At 38.7% G+C, this 24,723-nt stretch overlaps 1 protein-coding gene across 3 annotated transcripts; it reads left to right on the forward strand.

Moving 5' to 3' along the window:
* Window positions 1-18: 18 nt before the first annotated feature.
* LOC112560837 (post-GPI attachment to proteins factor 2-like) lies at window positions 19-11,659 on the forward strand. 3 transcript variants are annotated; one of them, XM_025232910.1, is made up of 6 exons: window positions 19-331; window positions 417-675; window positions 3,591-3,706; window positions 5,742-5,850; window positions 9,695-9,839; window positions 10,332-11,659. In XM_025232910.1, the coding sequence occupies exons 1-5, from the start codon at window positions 185-187 to the stop codon at window positions 9,829-9,831; spliced, it is 768 nt and encodes a 255-aa protein (XP_025088695.1). In that variant the 5' UTR covers window positions 19-184; the 3' UTR covers window positions 9,832-9,839; window positions 10,332-11,659. The 3 variants fall into 3 exon arrangements, with proteins under 3 accessions (XP_025088695.1, XP_025088696.1, XP_025088697.1); XM_025232911.1 differs by having other exon boundaries at window positions 10,576-11,659; XM_025232912.1 differs by lacking the exons at window positions 5,742-5,850; window positions 9,695-9,839; window positions 10,332-11,659 and adding exons at window positions 4,742-4,869; window positions 5,294-5,723.
* Window positions 11,660-24,723: the final 13,064 nt, after the last annotated feature.

Consider the following 24,723-nt stretch of genomic DNA (forward strand, 5'->3'; position numbering starts at 1 on the left):
TATGTGTTATCGGTAACTTCACTCATCTCTCGAAGTAGTTTTTGACTATCCGATTGTCTGTAGTTCGACGATATCTCGGAACTCTCTGGATCATCAAAACCACGCAACGCTAGAGAAAAATTATCAATAACTCTTTCTTTATATTTAATTATTGTAAGGTTTTGACCTTATGGTATAGTTGGTAATGGGAGGAAACAGATTTGCATACTTCTCACTACCGGTATCAAAAATTGTGCTTGGGACATGTTCTCTGCCGATGTTTGCAACAATTTTCTGTGTTGTGTGGTCGGTGGCATTTGACTTTGAGAGATCAACAGCGACACATTGTAAGGTAGTGTTTTAGTATCGTTATTTGTCAATAATAATTATACACTTGTCTGTATCTGAAAATAAATTTTGGTAGTTTATGTTTTCAGGTATACAACTTTTTACCTTCAATTAGTTCTGCCATTGGAGGTTTCGCACCCCAGCGTTACGTCTGGAGAATATGTGTTTCGATCCACTGTACACAGCGGTTCATGGTTGGCGTAGCCTACTACAATTTTCATACATCTGTATATCCTGGAGCAACCAACAAGAAATACAAGGCACTTGCTGCCCTGAACAGTCTGTTGCATCTGGTAGAAATATTTAGTCTAGTTTGTCTCAGTATGATTTCATCTACAGAAAATGGAGGTGAGTCAATATTGCCAGTAACCAAACGTTAAAAATTGTTAAAATAATTTGTTATTTAAAGCTGCCCTGAAATTTTCATTCCCAAGGATGGTGGTGTCAGAAAATGTGTTCTTAATTTGATGGCCTCATTTGTTAAGTGGGTTGCAGGTCTGAATGTGCAAGGCAATCAGCTTGCACAAACAGGCTTGATAGCCAACTTCACACACACATATTACATAGTTTGTGTAATGAATTAACGATTTTCAGTCTCTTGAAAACTCATTATATCTTTACTCTTTGTTACAGGATAACAATTGATAACATTGTGATAAAAATTAAATTCTGCTGAAGACAATGAAAGCTGAAGATGATCTCTTTTGTTATGCCACTGAAAAGTGTGCAAATTACATGCATACACAGACACACTATCATGTTTATAAGCTAGTGTTGACAGGAATTATTCATAGGGTTTCTGAAAAGTCTTAAGCACATTATATGTTTTTTTTTCTAAAAACATATTTTTTCACACCAGAGTTTCTAGATTACAAAGTATAAATACATAAAATTATAATATTGATACTTAGTGTAAGTAAAGAAGATTATGAAGGAGACAGTTTAAACTTCTTCACAATCAAATTTTAATTTATTTTTTGAACAGTGTTTCTTTACATAATTTCCAGACATATTCTTTATTTTATCGCATATTTCTCAGTTCCACATACGTAGGGATTCACATTTACAGCAAGTGAAAAGCCCTTTACACCTAAAGCTTACACCAGTGATTGAGGAAAACATTTGGGTTTTTTAAAACACAGTTTTGTCTATTAAATTTTGTTTTCCTCATTGCAGAGTGCACCTTTAGTGATTTTTATTGACCTATACTCTCTCTATATACTTTGCTAACATTGAGCCTTTGTTGGGCACAGTTAACAGTACAAGCACAATATCTCAAGTCTATTCCATGGCAAGCAAGAAAGACTATAAATATGCACATGTTTTTGTGTGCATTCTCTCTCACTCTCACTCGCACACACACACACATTTGTTGTTGTTGTATCAAAACAAATAACATCATCATCACCATCATCAAACTCTTCGCGCATCAGGTTGAACATAAGGCCTCGACCAGAGTCAGTCACCCATGTCGATCGGCTGAAACCCGCTCTAGGTGACCCCATGTCCAGCCCTTTCTTTTCATCTCCCTTTCCACCGTTCTTCTCCAAGTTTCCTTTGGGCAGCCTCGTTTTCTTCGCCCATCTGGAGTCCATCGTAGGACGACTGTGGAGAGGTCTGCTGTCTGCTGGCGGAGCACATGTCCAATCCATCGCCAACGCCTTCGTTGAACCTGCGTGCTGATGGACTCGGTTTCAGCTCTTCGGTGGAGTTCTTCGTTTGTGATGGTATTTGGCCAGAAGATGTTAAGTATGCGCCTGAGGCGTCTGTTTTGGAAGACGTCAAGTCTGTTACAGATGGATTTGGTCATCTTCCATGATGCGGATCCGTAAAGGAGGGTGCTGATCACAGTTGACTTGAAGATTCTCAGCTTCATCTTCTTACTGATGTTTTTTGCCTTCCATGTGCTCCTGAGTGAGGCGAAGGCCTGGCTGGCTTTCGCCAGTCGGGCTCGAATCTCCACCTCCGTATCCCCGATGTCTGACATTTTGGACCCAAGATATGTGAAACTGTCAACTTCCTCAATCTCATCTCCATTTAGTTTGATGCTATCTTGGACTCTGTTGTTCACTCTCATACTTTTCGTTTTCCTTGCACTGACCTTCAAGCCAAGGTTTCCAGCTGTTTCTGAGAAGGCATTTGTTTTTTCCTGCTGTCTTGGTGGCGATGCGACAACAGGGCAATGTCATCAGCAAAGTCCAAGTCTTCCAGCGTTGTTGTTGCTGTCATAGTCATGGTCCATCTGATCCCTCTCTTCTCACTGTTGGTGGAAGTCTTCATGATCCAGTCCATGGCCAGGATGAAGAGGAACGGCGACAGAATGCAGCCCTGCTTCACCCCAGTAGAGCCTTCTCCAGGTCGATGAAATTGATGTACAGCGGTGTGTTCCACTCATTGCTCTGCTCCAGAATCTGTCGCAGAATGAAGATGTGTTCGGAGCAGTATCGTTCATGTCTTTCACTGGCACATCACTGTTCTTAAACCCGTAGTTTAGCTGTTTGTTTATCTTGTACAGTGTCTTCAAGTCATTTTTCCTTGCTGCTATTTCAGCTTCAGCTGCCAATGTCTCTATGTAGACTCTTTTGTCAGTTTTAGTCATCTTCTTTATCTCTTTGTTTAGTTTTTACACACACACATAGCTGACCATAAAAGACAAAGTCATGCAACATGCATATCATTCAGGGGAGAGGAGTTACTTCACATTGAATTTCTGCATAATTTTAAGTACATCATGCAAAGGCTCTCAACTGGTGTGATTATTCTTATTAGCTGAAAGTTTCTTTTGTTTATTATTATTCTTTTGTTTCTTGTGTTTATTATGTGCATAATTTTCCTTTCTTAAGAAGTAGTTTTATAAAGTGACATAACACATTCAAGACTTTATTTTTATTTATTTATTTTTTCGTCAATGTCAGTCCTTTGCATCTTCTGCCCTTAAAAGAATATGAAAAATCTGATAATGGTCTGAAAACAAATTGTATTTTCCTAACAGTGATAAGTACTCAAGCTCAGTGCAAGGTACTATTTTCTTACGTTTGGGTGAATACCCCCTTTTCATTCTTGAGATGCATTCCTGTAAGCATCATGGATTCATTTATGTTGTGAAGGTCTCAGCTAATGGAAGAGCTTGTAACACGTTAAGAAATGATTTTGATTTATGGGGATATTAGTACTCATTACTAAGTGGCACTGTCGGTGAATTTTCGTGGTTTACAAATTCATGAAGGCTGTCAGGCTGTTACATAAAAATGCATTTTCAACAGGTGTCCATGAGGGTTTCTTCATTTCCTTTATAATCTCTGGTTTGCTCTACATGCTGGTGACCATCGTCCTTTTGCACTGGGGCAGATTTAGCAATGGAAAAATTCCCACTACACAGGTACTGCAAAGAAAAAAATATAAAAAAAAATTGATCAGAATTTGAAAGAAATTAAATGAAGCAAAATGATGATTTTCATAAACGTTTTCAGAAAATATCCGGGGAAAACATTGTGCAAGGTTTTCTTATTGCCTTTTAGATAATGAGCTAAGTTTAGAAGACTTGTATATCACGCTGATCCCTTGAAACAGTTCAGGCTGCTGCTGAATTAGTTGCTGTAAATCATTTGAAGCGAGTTTTAAGCTGCCATTTTAAACTGGTTAAAGAGGTATCTTGGCAGAGGGGCGAGGATAGAGTGTTCCAATCATGGGTACCAGCTGAGGTGAAGGTGTACTGGCCAGCAGAGTATGGTGTGGGAATGTGGAGTTTGATGGTAAGCTGCTGAATTAAGTATGTGGGATGGAGTCTGGATGGTGAGGAGAAAGAAGGGTAAAGAGCATAGTGATTGAAGCATTTGTAGCAAAGGCAGTTCAGTTCATAAGTAATACAGTCAGTGATTCTTGCTCTTGAACTTGGACTTTTTTTTATTGACGTCAGCTCATTACTATCATAAGGTGAACCTCATTTCCTCACATCCACATGTACATATGTGCACTTTTATTCACCTGTGTGCACATACATTCATAGATACCTGACTACTTATAAAGAAGCATGTACATGTAATTTTAAGGTCAGAGTTCCATCCAACACAGGAAAATCTATGCTTCAAGTATTTTTAAGGTTGGGGTTTTTTCATTATAGGGTGATAAAATATAATACAAATAGCACAGCATATAAAATGAACATACTGACTTCAGCTCATGTTTTCATTTATAAACATACAAGCATTTTTTTTTTAAAAGACAGTATCTTAAGACATATAGCATTGAACTGTTTTTGTGAAGTAAAGACAATAATCTAAGGAATGACACATGGGTTTTTCATTAGCACATGGATTCACTGTTCATGTCATGTCATCCAGTCAGTGAGACTAACAATGGTCTGACTCTACTTTTTATTTTCAATGTTCAGTGATAAAATAACTTCCTTGCACAGTTTATTGGATGCACAGAAGTAATCGAAGACACTGGACACTTCTTGCAAACTGAATGTTACATAGCTATCAGCATTGAAGAACATAGATCCATCAAATATTCAATATCTGACAGATCCATGAACCAATGGTATTAAAAAAACTTTATCGTCTGATATTTGTTCATGGCTAATTTAATTTTTTTTTTAAAGTCCATGCTCTACCAACATATTACTTTTAATAGACAGATTCGTGCATTTAGGTTTCTACATGAGGTAAAAAATTTTGTTCATTTCCCATAAAGCCATTTAACACTTTTTTTTAGGATATTAGTACCATCACTGCCATATTTGTCTTATTTCTTGGCAAGTCATGTGGAGGAAGGGGTAAAGAACATCTTTATCAAAGCTAATTAACTTTCAAATCATCTTGAGTGGGCAATATTCATTACTGAGCAGATTCACTTAAGTACTTCCTTAACATACTAGAACACCAGTATGGATGGTCTACCATGATTATTATTACTCAGTTTCTTAGCAAAAGCATAACTTAATTTAACTGTATGCTGTTATCAGTGTATGTTTCAGTTACACATATCACATCAAAAGACTTCAGATACTCAAGAAAGTCCAGGAAGCATAGTTTGCTTTTTTGCTCTTTTCCTGTTACAAGCAAAGTATATGCACATTGGGGAAAAAAATGAAAGTATGTTTCATAAAAATACTCTAGACTGGATTTTTCTTGCTTGTTTGTAGCCTTAAAATCCAACATTTTCATGGATACTTACAATAGATGGTGGTCTTCTCCTTTTATCTCCATCTTTCCCTCCTCTTCTTTCCCCCTTCTGTTTTTTTTTTTTTTTTTTTTTTTTTTTTTTTGTATTTTGCAAGCCAAAAATTTGTTTTTCATGCTACTCTTTTGTTCAAGCATACTGAACTCATTGCTATGCAGGAAGAGAAGCTGAATTTAGTGCTTATTTATTCTTCAGTATTATTGGTCATCTTTTATCGTTTTATCATTTAGGAAAGGATGTCACTGAGTTACAAGACCAGGCTGTTCCTATTTAAAATATTTGTCTTTGCTGTTGCTGCCTACCTCTTCTATCGCCACAATGCTTATTGTGAACCATATGGTAAGGATTTGCTTAACATTTTCTATAAACATCTAATAATATATTATTGTCACATGCGTAGTAAATACGTTGATGGTGGAGTCATTAGATTTTTCATTAGGAAACCATAAGATTTGACTAAAACTAATTGCAAATTTGTGACTTTTGCAATAAGAGTTTTACTTTCTAAGCTGTTGCTTCTGTTTTATGTTCATTGACATTTGTTCATCGTCCATCTGAAATCTCAGATTCATGATTACAGCAAACATGATCCTCAATTGACAAGTTACAACTGTCTGTCATTCTGTTATGAGCCTTGTAAGATCAGCGCTATTTGCCACATTCTCTCTACATACATTGCCGCCATGCTTGTCTGTGTGTTCTATCTTGGTTTGATTACTATAACTTTTTGCTAGCAGGCTGCCGCACATACCTTCTTTATAAAATCTAGAAAGTACAGAACTCTGCTGCACGTCTGGTGTTAGAGCTAGGAAATGGGACCATATCACTCCTCTCCTTCATTTTCTGTGCTGGCTATCTATCCGTTCTTGGATTCAGTACAAACTGCATGTTTAGTTTATTCCTTGTTACTCCTCAAGGAGCATAGCATAGCATAGCAACAACACCTCGCCAGGAGACCCGGTTTTGGGCAGCCCCTTTCAGTTTGGCCCATGTGGTTCCAATGTCCTTTGCCTCGCTCTCTACTGTTCTTTTCAAATCAAATCAAATCAGACTTTATTGTCTGTCTAGGAGACCCAAGACAGAAATTTTTCTTTTGCTCACAAGGGCAGGCATACATATTCATACAGACATTTACACACACAGTTAGGAGTAAAGATACATTATCATGGTGGTTGGATCTCCGTCAAATGGTCAATGAAATTTCAATACCTTATATTTCATTATATATATATTTTAAAAAAATGCGTTGGCATTGCAAACTGCAGCGAAATGTGTCTGAACTGCTTTTTCTTCATCCTCCTAGTACTTTGTCAGTTGATACTACTATCTGTTCATCACCTGTAGGCAAAAACATTATAAATTGACATCTATGTCATCTATGTTTTCCAAGTCTGCTTTGCGCTCCCAACTCTCCTCTTCCCCATAGGGTTCCAGTCAAGTACCTGCTTTGCAATAGTGTCAGCTGGTTTGCGCAGTGTGTGTCCTATCCAGCCCCATTTGCGCTTTTTGATGTCTTGGTTAGTGGCATTCTAGTTGGTTCTTTTCCACAGGCTGCTGTTGGAGATCTTTTCGGCCATTGTATTCACAGAATATGGCGTAGGCATCGGTTGGTAGAGGTCTGGAGCTTGTTGTTGATGGTATTTGTCACTATCCAGGTTTGAGAACCATACAGCAGGACTGCCTTCACATTGTTGTTGAGGATGCAGGTCTTACTGTGGAATGATAATGCTCGGGAGTTCCACAATGGGCGTAAACTGTTGAAAGCATGCCTGGCCTTGTTGATGCGGCTTTTGATGTCATTGTCTGTTCCACCATCCTTGTTGACAATGCTCCTCAAATACACAAAGCAATCTGTTTCCAGGATGTTCTCTCCTTGGAGTTGGATTGGAAGTTCCTGCTTGTTGATTCTCATCACTTCGGTCTTCTTTCTTGGCCTTTAAACCAGTCTTCTCTGCTTCCTCTGCTAGCTTACTCAGTTTGGTTTGTGCATGCTGTTTCCAGTGAGATAGAAGACTGATGTCATCTGCAAAGTCCAGATCCTCTAGCTGTTTGGTGAAGGTCTACTGGATACCGGTGTTGTTGTCTTGGGTTGTCTTGCGCATAATACAAATTGCCTGTGCTGTGATTTAATTTATTTGGATGCTTCTGCCCAGACTTTTTCTCTGAATTTCTCTTCCCCTACCTCCCAGCCAGACTGCTTTGTTCTTTTATAATCATACACTCTCTATCTCTCTCACCAGAACAACCACATATGGGTTTTAGTTATTTTACTGCCAAACAGGGGAACTATCTTTTCTTTCATATTTGCAAGTGAATCTTTTAAATGTGCACTAAAAACATGTCTGTTCCATAAGCATCACTCCTTACACCAATCAACATAGTTGTCAATAGTTGTGATTAAGCCAATTGACTAGTCTTTCTCAACAAATTTATGACACTCTCCGTCCTTATTGTTTGTTCCCTGATTCCTCTTTGTGTCTTCTAGATTTTTCTTTTATTACTTGTCTGCATAGTTGTTTCTCCTTCTATCCTTTATATTCTGTCAACATCTTAAGTGCTAAGAACAACATCCTTCATGATCATGGTTATGCACTATATAAATCACATTATTATTGTGATAATGATTATTATTACATAGATCTCCACTTTGCCGTTGTCAGTGACTTTACTCTTATCAGTGCTGGTCTTATGCATTTGAGTCCATGTGTGTTTGATCTGTCAGCTAGTCTGCTGGTTAAGTCTTACAGTTCTCTGCAAGTGTTTGCCATCAGATCGATGTTGTCTCCAAAGCTTAGGTTGCAAAGCAAATCGACCTTCCACAAATGGAAATGGAAGTGTGATAGTCGTCACATGATGTTCTCCAAAAAGGTGTTGAACAAATAATATGGAACACTTGGTGGATGCCTTCTGTCAAGTGAAAAAAAACTCCCTTTTTGTTTTCCGACAGCACTGTACTAATCGAACTTATATATATATCACTTTGATGACAGGGACAAGACCTTTTTCACCATTGGATTTTTACATCACTGGTCATAGCCCCTCATGCGAGAGCTCCTGTGGGCCCAGCTTTTCATGCATGGAATGAACCCCCAGCCTCTCATTGGCAGTGTGACCAAGCTGGCCCACCCCTTTTTCTTCTACTATTCTTTTTCTGTTTTAGCGATCCCTTCACCTACACTCTTTTCCAACAAACTTTCCCCCTTTTGTGAAATGTCTGCATGAGTATGTATGCCTGCCCTTGTGAGCAAAAGAAAAATTTCTGTCTTGGGTCTCCTTGACAGACAATAAAGTCTAATTTGATTTGGTTTGATTTTACCTTCTAATTAAAAATAATAAGCAGCACATTTATATCACACTCAAAGCAATTTACAATAATAAAAGTGCGCTTGTATAGTGAGCTTTCCTATCAAGAAAATGAGCTCAGTATGCTGCACAGGAAGATTGAGTCATGCCTGCTAGTGATAGCCAGTTTCTCTTAGGAAGAATGCAGTAAAGACATCAAGCTAGATGGTAATCGACATGAAAAATAAGATGTACAAGAAAGTTATCTTCAACCATTTAGCTAAAGGGAGATTACCTTAATGATAACGCTGTAGATCTAAGTATAATTGTTGTTCAATCAAACTTAGAACTCATATGTCCATTGAAAAAGAAAAAAGACAGAAAGCCATAGACAGTCCTGCACACTTGTTTTTTTAAGTTTTCTCTTGCCTTTCACTGCATTTCTTACTTTAAGAAATTTTAGCGATTCTTCTTTCAAGTAATGTTTGCTGAAATCTAATATCTTTTAACTGCTGTTTTTGTAAAAAAAAAACCAAAAAACCTGAAAATCACATCACAGCTGAGAACCTAGGTATCCAGTTTTGTTATTTTTAGGGTTTTAAAAACTCAAGCCCTACAAAAATTTGCTTCAAAGTATCATGCAGCAATTTAATTGAGTAATTTAAATGGAATGGGAGGAGAGATTATTATTTTCTGATGTTGAATGTTTTGCAAAACTAGAGCCATCCAAAATTTTTAACAGAAATTCTGTGCATACGAAATGGAGAGGAGAAGGACCACAGTGCAAGGATAATTTTAACCTTTATAACCTCTCAGAACATTAAAAAGTATCACTTAATAAAAGTGAACATTAACATTTTAACCAAAATTGCAATATATCTTTGAAATTTTTCTCTTTCAGTGTATTCTTGGTTTGCCGCTCTTGAGTATGTGGTTGTCTTCACAAATATTTTTTTCCATGCTACTCTCTACTGGGACTTAGAAGACTTCAATCTTGCTTTGGTTCATAAAGATCTGATTTCCTCACATCACAGCTGAGAACCTAGGTATCCAGTTTTGTTATTTTTAGGGTTTTAAAAACTCAAGCCCTACAAAAATTTGCTTCAAAGTATCATGCAGCAATTTAATTGAGTAATTTAAATGGAATGGGAGGAGAGATTATTATTTTCTGATGTTGAATGTTTTGCAAAACTAGAGCCATCCAAAATTCTTGTCTCAAAGGCATAACAGTAAATAATGTCTTTATTATTATAGCATAACCTAATGAGGTTTAGTACTTTTAGAAGATGAGCAGAAGGATGGGGAATTTTACCTGTTTCCTTTCTTTATTTTACAGTTTCTTGGCTTATAGAACATAGCTTTGTGAAATATGTTTAGCTCTTAAAGTGCATTTTAGTCAGATTTGTTTGAATGTTGTCCTGTAAACTAAACTAAATATAACAATATTTAATGCTATAACTGTATTATACAAATCTCTAACCGTAAGTAATCATTCTCAAAGTTCTTGATCAACAGCTAGACTTGTGTATTGTTTTCAGACGTACTTTCACTTACAAGAAAAGTAGACAAGTTCAAGGGAAAACATCTACAAACATTTTCTCAATTTGAGAAGTAGCTATGATTTGTGAAATAAAACACATAAAGCATTTACTGAATGTTTTTTTTTACAAGAACTTAGGTTAATGCTCCTCTGTAACCACATTACTTGAATTTGGTTATTTATTTAGTGTTTGTTTAGTAAGAACTGATGATCCTTGTAGTAAATTGTCTTTGGTTGAATAGGCATTACAGCAACAAGATCACAGATGGTATAATCAATATCCAATGAAAGACATCACTATGGGAAAAGCAGTCCATGATTTATATCTCTGACAGCAGTGAAACAAAGAACTGACAAGACATACAAACAGGAATCATCAGCTAGTTAGGCTTTTTTATTGATTATTGATTTCAGTACTTTTTTTCAAACCTATGTTAATCGGTATAGCCTTTTGTTGTTTTATTGCTTTTGCTTTTCACAGAGCCTGCATTAACACTTACAACTGCGACCCCTGTTGGAATGAGACAGTCGTTATTTGCGCAAACCATTTCAGTGTATGTGTAGCCATGTAGTCTGCAGTATTTAATTCTGTTTCCTATATAATTTGTTGTATATTCTTTACAATGCAGTTTTACTCATAGAGTGCCAGTAGATGCAATTTTAGACCATTTTCTCAAGTAAACTGTAAAGAATTCAATATCATATTTTGAAAACCAGCTGGCCAGCAGGAGCTTATTACACACTAAATCTCATTTTATTGATAATAATAATAAAGTGAATTTACATACACATAATAGTGGTCTCAAAACAGAGTTCACTGTGTTTTCATGATGAGAAGGTGAAAGCATAGATGTAGTCACCACAGTTCAGTACTACCAAAATATCCATCTCTAGCTATCTTTTCTTTGACTGTCTTTTGACTTGCAGCTGTGATTTGTAGTTGTAGTTTTTCATAGTAGTGATTAAGGCTTTGAACTTAAAAATCACCAAATCAAACAAATCACGCCTGCAAGGGTATTATGATCCCTATGTGTGTTTATATGTTTGTAGATCTGAGGTGGGCAATTTATTAATACTGTTATTATAGTCGGGGTGGATCCCTAGGATAGATGGGACCGCATACCAGCCTCACCTTTCCTAAGTTGGAAGAAGTTGAATGCTTATTCACAGGAAACACTGCAGCCGATCAGTTTAGGGACAACAAGACTGACACTACTGGGGATTAAGATTTGACGACCTATAGTTTGGTACTTGTGTGAATATTTCCCTTTTTAATTAATTATCATGTTTTCAGTTCAATGGGTTTATTACATTTTATTTGTCCAATTGTGATATTTGAATATTTTGATTTGAGTGCGTGTGCTTGCATACAGTGGGAACGGATAGCTTGTTGTTTTGCTCTATTGACAGAATATTTGAAAGTGGTTGATGCGTAACGTGTTCGGGCGTTGCAGGACTTGCTCTCTCTCAGGCACGCTCACAATCACACAGACGAACTTTCGCACGCCCGACGCGAGCAACGAAGCCAATCACTCCTCAGTGGACACAAAAACACGCACACAAAGGGACAATACAAAACTTAAGTTTACTGGCTGTCACAAAGTGCGACCCACCAACTCGAAAGAAAAGGAAAAGAAAACAATCATTACGTCAAAATACAGATTAAAGAAAACACAGGTGAGCCCCTCCCCTGATAAGAAAATATCTATAAACATTTGGATACGCGCACCACCCCCCCCACCCCCGAAACAAATGATGTCCGGTGCGACACAGCATCTCCACTACAAAAAACAAAGGTATCCCCCTCTCAGGCCACTGCCTGAGGCAATGCGTTGTTGACGTCACCACGACTCTGTGACTGTCACGACCCCCGTCTGTGACTTGCCATCTCTGTGGGCAAAATGGGAAGTAATTGACTTTTTTTTTATATCTGTTTACTTATACTTGCAAGATTCTTTTTATAAAAAGCATTGCTGAATTATTTCCCTACTAAAAATTAGCGTCTTGGAATTCAAGTACAGTCAAATATCCCTACTATGCCACTCTCGGTATTATGCCACTTTTGCTCGGTCCCGACTATAAATTCAATGTAAAAAAAATTTACTATGCCACCCCCTACTCTCGCTACTATGCAACTTTTTTGTGACTCTTAAAAGACACAAGTTGTGAAATTCCGCGCAGTGCTCGATTACTATACTGTATGGTAGTGTGGGACATTGCAGTTAGGTGGGATGGAACATAGCACGTACACAGGGAGGGTGGAGGCTGGCAATGTGGGGGGTGATGGTCGCTGGCCGGGTGACAGCCACGTGACAGAGGGAAGGTGTGAGGGGGTCGACTAGCGACAGGATGCAGGTGCGCGGATGTGGTTGGGAGGGGTGGAGGATGAAGAGGTGAGGGGGAGAATGAGAGGAGACAGCTAGCGAAGCCGACGATTCTTGAGAGCTTTGGACCAGACCTGGGCAAAGGCCTCCTGTCTCTGACCGGATACTATACATACAGTATTGGGTAAAACTGAGTTAACTATATTAGTCTGACCCTCTAAAACCATCCCAATTTCTCATGCGGCCCCTTGGGAAAATTAATTGCCCACCCCTGCTTTGGACTGACGGGTAACTTGAACAAATAAAGCCGTTTTTACGAACCCTCGCTACTATGCCACTCTCGCTACAATGCCACTTTTGCTCGGTCCCGGTAGGTGGCATAGTAGGGAGATTTGACTGTACTCTATATAGCCTTTATATAAGTTGACTTCCATCTCTGTTCCTCTGAAACTTACCATTTGAAATGTCACCTAATGGACCGCATGAAAAGTGGCCTACTAAAGATGGGCTTCGTAAAAGCCACCTACACATTAATAACGCTCTAAATAAAATATCCGAGGTAGAAACACTCATTTTCAACTTCAGAACATCCACATCTTTGCCCTGTCTGAAGCCAGGGTAACGGAAATCACATAACAGTATCGCTATTCTTGGTTACACACTAGAACGTCGGCTTCCAGATCGCAAACTTGAAACTTGTTTAGTCACTTACATCGGCATATCACTCAATACTAAGCGCTTGCACCACCTCAAAAACCACAACGTAGAGTCAATCTGGCAATAAATAAAATAAAAAATACGGCTCCACTTCTTGTAGGATTTATTTATAGAAACCCGAACGAACGAGCCGAATGGACAGACCACTTCAGCTCCATGTTAGATGCCGTGCTCCTTGAATCAGAAGAGTGCTTGCTGCCAGGGGACTTCAACATCAACCTCCTGAAACTGAATGAACAAGGGATTGAGAGGATCAGCCTATCGAACTTCGTCCAACTGTAGTAACCACCCCAACAAGGTTCACTACTAACACGTCACAAAACACTGACCATATCTACGTCAGTAAGACAGTAAGCAACACAACATACTCATGGGACTCGCCCTAGACGAGTCTTTTTTTTATTGTATTTGTATGATTTTATGTTGAATAAATCTTTTATTTGATACGTTACATCACACGTCGAGTTTTGTGTTCGGGCAACAGCAGGGGAAAAAAACCGCTTAGTAAACTGGCTGATCGACTGAGTGAGTGATGTATGGTTTCCAGGTTTAGGTTGACTCGGGAAATAAGTTAACTATCACCCACATGCCCGGTTCCTCTGGGCCAGTATTCATGTTTCGGCTTAAAAACTAGTAATACTGTAGCAAGAAATGTTTCCTTATTATTGAAAGTGGTAAAAAAATTCGTCTTCGTGCAATGTTATCTACTGTTCTAGTCGTAGCAGATGCGTTAAGAAGCCTGCTCTTATATAATCTGGGATTCTTACATCAAAGATGAGGATAATATAACGGTGTCACAGTTTTTAATTAAAATTTCTTGTCTATTTTTTCATCAGAAAATAAATGATGAACTGGCTGGGAGAGGGTATTCAACACACAGTCTTGGGTTTACAGAGATTGACAAAGTGCAGCGAGAAAACTGGATAATCCACGAAGATTTTAGAAATGACTAATTTTATTTCAGTAACATGACTTTTGTGAAACGTTTTTGAACAGTGTTATTGATTTATTCTGTTCCAGTCCAATGACTGCAGACCTGTCTCTTTGACATCTTGGTCTATAAATGTCATCCGGCAGAAGAGCGACCTGCCATTCTCACTAACTTTACAGAGCCGCACGAATTTTATCTGTCTTGTGTTTTGTGTTTGTAATGCGTGGAGAGCCTGTCTTTGGCTGGGACACGGCGATATAAAAGCTCACACTTTTATTATTAAAACAGTGGTATCAGTAACATTTTCTCTGGCTTACATTTTTTGACATATTCTTTTCCCTTGCTGCCGTTGTTTCGTAGCTGCAAAGAGAGGAGCTGCACCACTAAACCTAATTCACTGTAAATAACTTTTCTAAAATCAGTTCGACAAGTAAAAATCAGTTGCTCGAAAGGTTGGTTGGTCAAACTTTGAGTGAATGAGAATACTGTTTATCGCGACTGTTTATATTCGAGTACAAGTTTTACAGACCAGCGCGGTACCACAAACTCTCCATAATAAAGTCTTACAATATCAGACTTGAAATGCAGTTTACACACTATTAGTGTCAGAACATTTTTTTTCATCGCTAACAGGAAAGTTGAGTCTTTAAGCAAATTGAAGTTGCTTTTAAATCTTGTTGCTTTACTAGCATCACAGATTTTAACGAGCTAGATTTTTTTTGTCACGTCGGAAAACTTTTTTTCTATTAGAGTTACGAGACATTCTGGACAGAAAATCATGGCCGTCGAGAGCAGATCCAGTTAGAAGTCATACATTTTCAAAAAGCCGAGTAGCAAAATAGAATCGTTCAATCTTTGAAATCCGATTTTCCGCCCATGTAATTTTCTCTTCATGTTCTTCTTTCATGTTGTCACTACTAAAAATCTCAAGGGATCCGTTTGATTCAAATTTGTTGTCTAGACGAAGATACACATTTGCATAGAATCGCGAATGCTTCTTTATACATCTTCCTAGATAAATCTTGAATTTTCAATCGTCTTTTCTCCTCATAGACTTACCAGGTTTAATCAGACAATATACAGTCCTGACGATAGCTACTCTGTAAAAGTTTGTTAAGGGATGCAGCTTCAGTAAAAGTGCAATCTCAGAGTTGAGAGTTCGCTACAGTTTACCCATAACCCCCATAGAATAGATGCTAGGAACAGTTCTGGACATTGCGAACTCGCGATTTTAGTGGTACATGTACTTACACTACCTCCGCTTTTCTGTGCATATCCTAGTCAACCGACTTATTTTGCCTGTTCTAGTGCCTGCCAACTTGCTTTCCAGCACAGGGGCAGGGAGAAGGTGGGTGGAGTGTGTGAGAGACGTAGCCATAGGGGAGTGTAAGTTAAAATGAATCGTTTAATCTTTCAAACTGCATAAAACCTTTCTCAATGCTGTTTTCGTGTCCCTGTCTACCGCCCTTTCCTGTCTTTTACTTGCCGATTTCACTGGATCCCCCGAAGTTGTACAGCACTTACATCAAACTCCCTGTCGATTTTGCTGATAGCTTTCAGCTTGAAACGATCTGCCATGCTCTACATTGCTCTAGAACACAAAAGAAAAGATTGAGCAAATACGATCCACATAAAGTATAAAGCACAATAAAAGATGAGAACTATACCCCATACTGAGGTCTAAGTATTATAGGAAACAGGTGAATTGCTTCAGTCCTCAGTACTCCAGACAGAGAAGAGACAAGAAAAAAGAGGGAGAGCAAAGCTGTATCATGAAGAAGGGAGGATGAAGACACAGAACGTATTAGGATTTAGTACAAAACATTATTTGGGCTGTAACACTCTTTTAATGTAGCACATAATTTTTTGTTGAACATTTCAATATTCTTTAACGGCAAACCCTTTCGCTGTTTCTTGAAATGAGAATAAATAAATAAATAGGAAAATAGCACAACTAAAAGCAGTTCTTAACAGGCAAATGTGACGAACCTGCAAACCTTCAAAATTCCCCAAAGCCCTACAGGCTACAGTTCCGTAATTGTACAGGTTTCTTGTGAACAGCTTGTCTGCGGAAACTATGAAAATGACATTTGTTGCCAAGGAAACAATGGCTTTCAGCATACAGCAGCGTAACATCGCACTTCGATTATCCGCAATATAATAATGGGCGAAGACAAACGATCGAGAGGCAAACTTTCCTTGCGTCACATGACCGACATTCCCTGGTTGAAACACGAGCCGAGCAAGTAGCTTTATACATGCTTTTGTTGTCTGCATGTCTGATCAGTTCGTAGTTGTAATTGTTTATCGATTCGTAAAACGTCAACGTTGTAGGTATTCAACTGAGAAATGCAAGAAAGTCCTATTATCTGTAGGTTCATTACTAATTAGTAACTTTCGAGATGTGTATTAAGAATTAGTTTTTCTTTAGCGTATTATCGGAATTATCTTAGAATTTTCGTACCTTATTTTTGTTAGTATAACTATATGTATACAGGTCCTGCAAAGAGGCAGATTTAATCGTCTTGTTTTTTGTGATGTAAAAGAGCGCACAAATGTCCAGGCGACTACGTGAACATATATCTATCGGGGACTTTCCTGGGATATGGAATGATGCGAGGTAATGGCATTTGTTTGTGGATCTAAGACGGCCATACTGTCCTTCCTTGAAGGCTACAAGTTACGAGAGGCTGTTAAACTGGTATTCAGGTATGTGTAAAATTTTTGCTTCTTCTAGACTGCAGAAGCTGGTTTATATTTGAAGTGTATCTACACCCCGGAGCCATCACCACAATTTCACCTCAAGTGTTAGTTGGAGAGAAAGAGAACGGTGGATGTATATTTCATTTTTACTGGGAGTGTAAAGACTACCTGAACATATGTATATTTGCAAATTTTTTGATATTGGATATTGTAACTTTGTGTTTTTATATATATATATGGAATCGCTAACATTGAGTATTTATAAGTTTATGAAATTTATGTAGATTCAATGTTGCATTTTATACTACTACTACTTCTACTACTACTACTGATAATAATAATAATAAAGCCAGTTCGTGCATTCAGGTCTCCGCACAGGATGAGGTAAAAGTATTCATTTACCACAAATCCGTTACGCACTCTTCTAAAATATCGATACCATCGCTGCCTTCCGTTGTTTTGTACCACGATAAAGTGGTGTAACTGGAGGTTAGTCTCAATATACGTTTCAGTTATACATATGACATCAAAACACTTCAGGTATTCAACAGAGTCCGGGATACCTAGTTTGGGCAAAAGCCTTCCAACGTTCATTGCAGGTGAGAATTCTAATGTCGTCATAGGTTGCATTATTCTCCTGGCTGATGGAGTTGCTTATGCCACTGCTCGCGTTGATACCTTCAGTAAGATGACGGTGGTCGACGTCCTATTTACTGGGTTTCTTGTGTTTGTTGAGGCGTGTGTTGTCTGAAGTTTTCTTTGTGTCGACGTCGATGACAGTGACTGTTGTAGGCAGGTTGCAGGTCTGTTGGGTTTCCACACCGTGTCCGTCGAGCGGTCACTAAGTGTCGCTTCTCCGCTTCTCGTGTGGACTGGCCGTTGAGGAATATTGCGAGGAATATTGTTTCAACTCTAATAGTAGTAGAAACTCTCATGCCAGCTGAAGGTTGACTTTGCCTGGTGGTCGGTTAGTAAAAGCATTTCGTCTGACCATCGATGAAACCGATGGGGCGAGCTTTGTGGTTCCTTATGTCAGGTGCTCCTAGAGACCTAGACGGTGGGCTGTCTTTATGTCGCTCGAATTCCTATCTTTGTCGGTTCGAAAGTTTTCCATAGGTGACCTATTGACCCCAAATACTTTGACATTGTTTCACCTCAAGTGACTTTCTAACTTGTCGAGTTATTTCCTGGTTTGGTTCGAATTGTCTCGTCACTCTCGAGTTTCTCTAATCGTTCTCTGTCCATCTTCACATTTTCTGTATAAAGTCTATCTTGGTTTTGAGGTGGGATAAGTCTTCACGTAAGACACGATTGCTTGATTCTATCGACTGTTTGATTGGCTCACCCATGTCGTGAAGTTTACGATCCATGCCGCTCGTTGTCATTGTCTGCGTTTGCTCTACTCGAGCTTTGGCTTGCAACATATTTGTCATACCGGAAGTAAGTCTTGCAAAACACGTTTGTGTAGATAAGTTCAGATTTGTTATTCTTCACAGCTGCTATTCTCGGTGTCCAGTTTATCTACAGGTCCAGGATTCGGTTCAATACCGCCGATCAGTAAACATGCCACCAGCGTACTCAAGACCAACATGGTTGACAGTCCGTGCACACGGAACCCTCTGACCCGACCATGCAGCTGCAAGTTTTGCATACCTGGTCAGAATTCTCATCAGTGTACCCACAAAACATCCAAGGGATGTTATATAGGTTTGCAGGCTAAGAGCCATCTTCTAAAACTTGCATCTAGATTCCGTTAATTATGGTTTTCTTTTTTTTCTCTCTCTGTCGTTACATCAGCCTACCTCAGTCATGGCAACAGCTCACCCCTCCTCCCCGAAAAGAGCACGTGTGAGAGACGTAGTGTCTGCGTTGTACGCCCCGCATCTCTGACATATATATATATCAGGGCTTCTGCTTACGCAAAAAATTGCGTACAGTACGCATTAAAAGTTCGGAGGACCCCTTCAATTTTCGTCAATGGGGTCCCCTTCAAATTTGGGCAAAGAACAGGGACCCCTTAAAATCTGAAAAAGGGGTCCCTGGGACCTCACAGAATTTAGCCTTAGCAGAAACCCTGTTATATATTTGATATTTTGTAGGATTGACATTAAAGTTATTGAAATTGAAAGTTATGCAAAGATGTGCAACTGATCTTATCTCTGTAACTCTAAAAATGTGGAAGAATAAAACGTTTTGTATCTTATCATCCTTCCACCCCAAACCTTTCCTTTACAGTGTCTTCGTATCGACCGCCTCACAAGTACACACACACCCAAAGTGCGTGCCTACATATATATATATCGATGGCCTGAAATCTCTTTCAAAAGTAGAGCTTGTGGAACGAAACTACACGCGGTTAATGCATGTAGAAGAGAGATATTAAAGTATTGTTTGACGTCAGCCATAAGGAACAGCACACGGAGCACAATCGATGATCTTGCCTAAGTACTGAGCGATGTACACGGCTTGGGCGTAGCTCCTTGTAGCCGTCCTATTCTAGCACACATTTTCTCGTATTGGATTTTCTTTTACTGCCTTACTGCCTCCTTTTTACGCCGTGTCCTGTTGGCCTTTGCTTGTTTCTGTTGTCTTGTTTGTTTTTCAATTCCTGGCTTCTACATTCTCGTATCTTCTAGCATTCTTTTGTGCGTTCTGTACGACATAAAGAAACTACCTACCTGGACGCCTTGTTTTGGTGTACATAATGAATTTTCTTGTCATTCATTTCTATGGTTTTACAAATAGACAGCCCAATACCACAGTTACCACGACTCTATATGTTAATTTCCGACTCACCTCCTCTTTCTGCAATTGCACCAGAAAATTTCACGTTGAGCTGTGACAGCAAGATTTCTTCGCGGGTTTGATATAGCTGACATTGTGCTTTCCCAGGAAGTTAAGCTTACAATGACGTAAGTTCTAACAAGAATTGTGTGGAGGAAACAATATTTCTGTCTGTGAAAATTGGGCCATCACATCAAAGTTTGTGATCAGAACTTCTTTACAAACTTCATAACAACTTTCAGCTACTTTTTGAAGAAGAGCTTTATCAAATACTATGTGCGATGGCAAGGATGCTGACCACATGTAGTGTAATGGCATCCACCTTCTTCTCAGCACGAGAATGGTATTCATAGAAAGATGTACAGAGCCATCAAAGCTATTTATAAAGTTGTTAAGGCAGGAGTAAGACTTAGGTAGATATTTAACAGAGTACATCAGTTGTACCAAAGGTTTTAAACAAGTCCAGTTTTGTTTTCCTTGTTTATCAATGAATTAACTAATGAAATTTGACAAGAGATTTATACGGCATTTAGGTTTCATCTGACTTGATGCAGTTGATTTCTTTTTTACTGTTTGATGATATCGAACTAGTGTCTGATACGTTAGAGCTGACCTGGGCAAAGGCCGGCCCGCCTCCTGTCTCTGACCGGCCCGTCTGCTGGCCCGCCCGCCAGTATATATGCTATATATACAGTATTGGGTAAAACTGAGTTAACTATACTAGTCCGGCCCTCTAAAACCATCCCAATTTCTTATGCGGCACCTTGGGAAAATTAATTGCCCACCCTGCGTTAGAGAGCAGGCAAAATAAACTGAATGTCAGATCAGATGAAACCTAACCAAACGCCTCGACCTTGTGGTTAATATGGATAAATCTAATGTTGCTGTTTAAACATAATACTTTGTACTGCCGCTTGACGGTGGCGATCGAGGGTACCAATCAGAGAGGTGACAAGACTGCAATCAAAGTCGTTTGCTTCTGTTCTCTGTATGAGATTTGGAATGCTTGAAGTTGAATCTTCCTCTCCGTATCTGTCAACAGGTTCAACGTTTTGCAGCTGCACAAGATGGAAGCGAACAGGGACTTGAAAAGCTTTAGTTTGGTCTCGAAGCTTATAGTCCTGTTGCCCCAAATCTTGTTCAACCTCGCCATTGCTGCCATCGATGCTATATTTTCCAAATGTCCTTTAAGAGCGTCGATCCCAGGTAGCTGCGGGTGAAAACCTGCAACTCATCAATGTTCCCTGCCATAAGATCGATGTTTTCAGCAAAGCGAAGGCTGCTTAGCGGTCTTCTTCAGATCGATACAGAAGTACGGTGTTCATGCAGCATATCTCACATGATTCTCTCCAGATGCAGCCATGCAACACGTCAGTCCCTGGTGACTACCTAGGGGGGAGATAGTGCCATAAGAACACAACAAAGATGGAAATTGCAGCACAACTGTAGATTTTTTTTTATTCAGCGCTTCACGCGGTGGCTGCCCTGCCTTCTCTCCACTCTCACTTCCAAATCCAAAAGCTTCTTACAACAAACCTACACTACTTATCCTATCCTCTTCAAACGTTCCAGCAACCATCCCCCCCCCGCCCCATTTCCCACGTCCTGGTTACGTAGCCTCGACCTTTTCCTTCCCCCGTGGCGGCAGAGCAGACGTATGAGAATTTATTTTTCCCAGAACAATGTTATGTAGAGACCTTCACCGATCCGCGTGATTAACCACTTGCTCGTGTGACTTAATCTCCAACCCACATGGCTCTGTACACACACATCGTCCTGTTTTGGATTTCAGGTCAAAGTCGGTTATTTTGATGAGCGTCTGCTGCGCTTCACTAAAGATGAAATCGTACATGAATTAGCAATTGAAATAAGCAAGGGAGGTAAACATGGGATCCAGTTAATACCTGAGGCTGTAGAAATTTTTTTACTATTGTTTGCAGATGATGTGGCTCTTGTTTCGAATACAGCTATTGGTTTACAGAATCAACTAAATTTACTGAAACAAGAAGCAGATAGATTGAAGTTGACTGTTAATTTGGATAAAACTAATGTTATAGTTTTTAGGAAGGGTGGTTACCTCTCCTCCAAAGAGAAATGGATGTATGGTAATTTAGAAGTTAAAGTAACAAATAACTATAAATATCTGGGAGTATATTTTTCTACTAGGATGAGCTTTACTGCAGCATGGAATGAATTATGTATGAAAGGAAAAATAGGGGTGATAGAAATTCTTAGGGTACTTAGAAAGCTGAGCTCCAATAATCCATCCATCTTTTGGAAACTCTTTGACTCCCAGGTAAAACCAGTGTTGACATATGCTGCAGAAATTTGGGGCTTATATATAAATAACCCTATAGAAAAAATACATACATTTGCAATTAAACGTTTTTTAAATGTTCCCCTGCACTCTTCAAATTTGGTTGTATATGGTGAAACTGGTAGATACCCCCTGTACATAGATACTTACATGAAATGCATAAAATTTTGGCTACGCATCCTTAAGTTACCCATAACAAGACTTTGTAAACAAGCTTATGAAATGCTTCACCAGCAGCATGAGTCTGGAAAGCTTAACTGGATATCTAATATAAAGAAAGTACTTTCAGAAAATGGGTTTGGGATAGTGTGGGTCAACCAGGGGTGGGGGATGAAGATATGTTCCTTTCAGAATTCAAAGACCGCATAATATGTTCCTTTAAGCAAAACAGACACGCAAACATGGAGAAAGGCACAAAATATGAATGGTTCCTATCATTTAAAGATAATTTACAGCCAGAAAAATATTTATCGATTATAAACAATAGGTGGAACAGAAGTGCCCTAGCTAGACTTAGAACAAGAACCTTAGGTCTTAATGCGAATAAAAGATGGTTTGAAGCTCCTTTGGAATTACATCTAGGTTGCCCAGCTTGTGGAAAAACAACTATCATAGAAGATGAAGAGCATTTCATGTTTAGGTGTCCATATTATGAGATCCTTCGGATGAATAACCAACTCTTCAAATCACATACTGTTCAAACAATAGAGGTATACCTATCCCTTTCCAACGAAAAATTACTGAAATGTTTAGCAAAATTTGTAGCTGAAGCTAATAAGATGAGACTAAAAGAACTCCTTAATAAAGAAATAATAAGTAGAACAGAGATTAGTTAATTAGTAGGTTTGTTGCAATAGAGTTAGAACATGTAAGATTAGTAGTGTGTGTGAGGGTATGCATGCGTAAAGTCTCACTCTCTGATGGCCAAAGAACTAATATAAAGAACTAATATATGGAGATGTATATGTGATTGTTGTAAAATATGATGCATTGTGTTATCACTATGTATATATACCCCATGTCAAAATGACTGCATGAGCCATTGACATTAAAAAAATGTGTCGTGAAATCGTACATTCGCTGGGGTGTAGCTTTATATGAAACACGCAGGCTAATTCTCGTGCTGTTTAAATTGTCGTTCTTAATGATAAACATCGATGTTTTAATGTCAGTCGATTGATTCAAGCTCTGTTTCCACTTCCACTATATTCACATACGGATACACAAACTATTTTTTGGATCGCAGTTGTTTCTTCGTAATTTATTTTTAAACATTTAAAATTTCGTCATTCAACACAGAAATACAAAGAACTTCACCCGATAACAGAAAGTTGGAGCTGAGTTGTCAATATAAGAAAGGGAAAACAACGGCCAATCGTGATCATAGTATATATATATAACATTTTGGAAACTCGTAGCAGGACAATCGTTGACTTTATGTTGTCACTGGAAGACTGCGCATTATTTGTCATATAAATCTTTCAGATTGTCTGATATTTAATGAAAGGACAAATCATAGGTCCCTGTATGTCAGTAGAAGAATGGAGCTGGTGGTTGTATAGGTATGTCACCTACTGATTCAAGTAACTACAGAATTTTAGGGATACTTGCAAATCTTACTATATCCAAATTTATCATGTTTACTAATAAAATATTTAAATCATTAACATTGTAATGTATTGCAGTAGCTGTAAACATCTACCAAAATAAAGAAAAATGAAATAGCAAAAAATCTCTTATCTCAAGTGAGACTAGAGAACCCCAGTACAGTGATACCTCGGTTCTCGAACATAATTCGTTCCGGGAGGACGGTCGAGAACCAAATTGTTCGAGAACCGAAGCAATGAAACCCATAGGCAATAATGGAAACTGTATTAATTCGTTCCAAGCCCCAGAAAATGCCTATTTACTGGCCTAATTTGTATATAATATGTAGAAAAACATGTGTCTCAGCAAGAAATAAGAAATAAAAGTGTATTTATTAAAGCAAAAAAAAAAAAAATAAATAAATAAAATGTACTGTACAGTACAGTAAATTGTGTTTCATTTACTGTACCTGTACCAAACTTTATGGCAGGAGGGAATGAATGTGGAGGGAGGAGGGTAGGGGTCCGGGATGGTTATTGTTTTGAAGGGGAGTCCTCTTCAATAAAAACAGAGGGTAACTGCTCTTCGGGTGTTTCTGTTCTCTGTATCTTTTGCTGAGGAGAATCAGAATCTTGCTCTGCAGTTGCTTGTCTGATTTCTTTACGGAAGAATTTGTCAATTGTTTGCTGTTTTTTTCTCCTTTGCAAAATTTTGCGGAAAGTGGACATAACATTGTCATTAAAAATGTTAACTGCTCTATTTGCTACCACTTTATCAGGGTGATGTTGTTCAACAAAATTTGTGATTTCTGCCCATTTTGCACACATTTCATGACTCTCTCTCTCTGCACCACACTGATGACGCAAGCAAGGCGCGCTGGGCCGAATGAACGCCGTTCGGCTCAACTCGGCTCATCTCGGACGTTCGGATGTTCGAGTTCCAAATATTTGTTCGGATTCCAAGACAAAATTTTCTTGAATTTCCTGGTCGAATACCGATTTGGTCGAAAGTCAAGGCGTTCGAGAAC

Source organism: Pomacea canaliculata, linkage group LG3 (assembly GCF_003073045.1).
Source record: "Pomacea canaliculata isolate SZHN2017 linkage group LG3, ASM307304v1, whole genome shotgun sequence".
In the NCBI taxonomy this organism is placed as follows: domain Eukaryota; kingdom Metazoa; phylum Mollusca; class Gastropoda; order Architaenioglossa; family Ampullariidae; genus Pomacea; species Pomacea canaliculata.